This window comes from Camellia sinensis, chromosome 12, assembly GCF_055761805.1.
Source record: "Camellia sinensis isolate YWXY chromosome 12, ASM5576180v1, whole genome shotgun sequence".
Classification (NCBI taxonomy): Eukaryota; Viridiplantae; Streptophyta; class Magnoliopsida; order Ericales; family Theaceae; genus Camellia; species Camellia sinensis.
This window is the reverse complement of record NC_138972.1, coordinates 74,305,476-74,307,536: the sequence shown is the minus strand read 5'-3', so window position 1 is coordinate 74,307,536 and position 2,061 is coordinate 74,305,476. Positions and strand designations below refer to the sequence as shown.

The window sequence follows — 2,061 nt, the reverse complement described above, 5'->3', positions numbered from 1 at the left end:
CCGAGGCGCGAGGCGAGGCGCGTGTCTCACCAAAGCGAGGCGCAAGTTATAGAAGTTAAGCAAAATATTAATATAGCACAATTTTCAACATAAGCAAATATTTAATATGTATGATATTAATTTTTTTAATAAGAAGAGAAGAGAAGAAGAAAAAAAAAATTAATCTTTTTAATATATATATTATTTTATTTATTTAATTTTATTTTTATTTTAATTTTACATACATATGCTTATTTTTTTTTATTACTATGTATAAGTATATATTATATTTTATATATTATCTATAAGTATATTATGTATTATATAATAGGTATCTATATAATAAGACAAGAAGGTTTTTGAAAATGTATAAAATGTATGAGAAATACAATTGATTTTAATGGTCAAGATGAATCCTAAGTACATATACATTTAAATCAATGGTCTATATACATTTAGTTCCCGCCCGTTTGAGAAATACTAAAAAAATAAAAAATGAGGAGTGAGAGTCGAGTGTTCTGTAAATCCTTCTTGGTACCTTCACTCGCTTCGACTGAACTCATTCGATTCAAGTTTTTCAGAGCTCGAACTTCCTCATCCAACCCTTCTAGGGTTTTTCGAATGGCCACCGAGCCTCCTTCTTCATCCTCATCATCACCACCGCACTCCGCTTCAGCTTCCCCTAATGGCGATTCATCCTCGGTCCCCGCCTCTTCTGCCATCGATTTTCTCTCTCTCTGTCACCGTCTCAAGGTATTTTTGTTTAGATATGTATATATGTATGATTCACTTGAGTGTTGATTGTTTTGGACTCGAATATCATTGCCTAAATTTGTGATTTTTTTTTTTTTGGGTTTGGGGGTTTTTTGGGGTTTGATCAGACGACGAAGAGAACAGGATGGGTGCGAAGGGATGTTGAGAATCCAGAGTCCATAGCCGATCATATGTATCGAATGGGGTTGATGGCTCTCATTGCTTCTGACATTCCTGGAGTCGATAAAGACAAGTTAGGGTTTCTGTTACTTTTAGTTTTTTTGTGTTCCATCTGGGTTATTTGTTATTGTTGCATTTTCTAAAGATTTTAACATTTTTTGCTTTTTTTTTTTTTCCAAATGTCAGGTGTATAAAAATGGCAATTGTCCATGATATTGCAGAAGGTAATAGCTTTGCATTTAAATTTTTATTTATCTATTAGGTTCTCATATGTATCCTTTGGCTGATAAAGTATGCTTGATAAAAGAAAAAGGGTTAATTACACTTTTATCTCCTTCACTATCACCATTTTTTTTAGTTTGTCCGTAAACTATAATGATTTGAGCTCATGTAGTCCAATTGAAGATGATTGTAAAAATTAGTAATGGTAAAATTCTAACCTCATGAGAAAAAAGCCATTTCTACATTTTAAACAATCTAAACCAAACCAAACATCCATCTTCTTACTTACATTATATTGGACAATCTACTCCCTGTAACCAAACAACCATCTTCTTCCCAACCCCCCTCCCCCACTGTTTTTCTCTCATGCTCTTCTCCCTCACCTGATAACCTCCCCTACCACCACTATTGAACCCCTGCCCATAACCCATCATCGAATAGGAAGATATGTTTTTCTCTCCGAGTGAATTTCTCTGCACTTTCAACATTTTTTTACTTTAATTGTTCTTTTAAATTACTAACGTTAAATTACTAGGTGATAGAGACAGCACAGGAGGTGGGATTGATACTAACATTAATTGTTCCTTGATTCTTCGTCTCATATTAGGGTTAATTGTTCCTTGATACTAACGTTAATTGTTCCTTGAATAAGCCATAATTGTATTTTATTTTTTAAACCATGCATTTTTTAGTGTCTCCTGTATATCTGTGGAAATCTCCTGTATATCTGTGCACTTTTCAATGTAAGTGCACGGAAATATTGAGATAAAGAGAGAGAAGGGAGAAAGGAATAGATAGTGAGAAAATGGGTCCAAAAAAAAAATCGTGTATGTGTCCTCTTTAAATGGGGATTCTTTATGAAGCTCATAAGCTGGCCAAACATTTGTTCGTTACTGTAACAAACTATTTGCCGTAAAAACTATGGGT

At 33.6% G+C, this 2,061-nt stretch overlaps 1 protein-coding gene across 1 annotated transcript; it reads left to right on the top strand.

Moving 5' to 3' along the window:
• Positions 1-467: 467 nt before the first annotated feature.
• LOC145804184 (uncharacterized) lies at positions 468-1,248 on the top strand. Its single transcript, XM_082897925.1, has 3 exons — positions 468-732; positions 861-985; positions 1,099-1,248. Exons 1-3 carry the CDS (start codon positions 475-477, stop codon positions 1,172-1,174), a joined length of 459 nt encoding a protein of 152 aa, XP_082754051.1. The 5' UTR covers positions 468-474; the 3' UTR covers positions 1,175-1,248.
• Positions 1,249-2,061: the final 813 nt, after the last annotated feature.

Bases quoted from the DNA above. Each gene is read 5' to 3' on its own strand.
- LOC145804184 (XM_082897925.1), top strand. From the start codon at position 475: ATGAGGAGTGAGAGTCGAGTGTTCTGTAAATCCTTCTTGGTACCTTCA. The intron at 733-860 runs GTATTTTTGTTT...GGGTTTGATCAG, and splicing joins CTCTCTGTCACCGTCTCAAG to ACGACGAAGAGAACAGGATG. The intron at 986-1,098 runs GTTAGGGTTTCT...TCCAAATGTCAG, and splicing joins CCTGGAGTCGATAAAGACAA to GTGTATAAAAATGGCAATTG.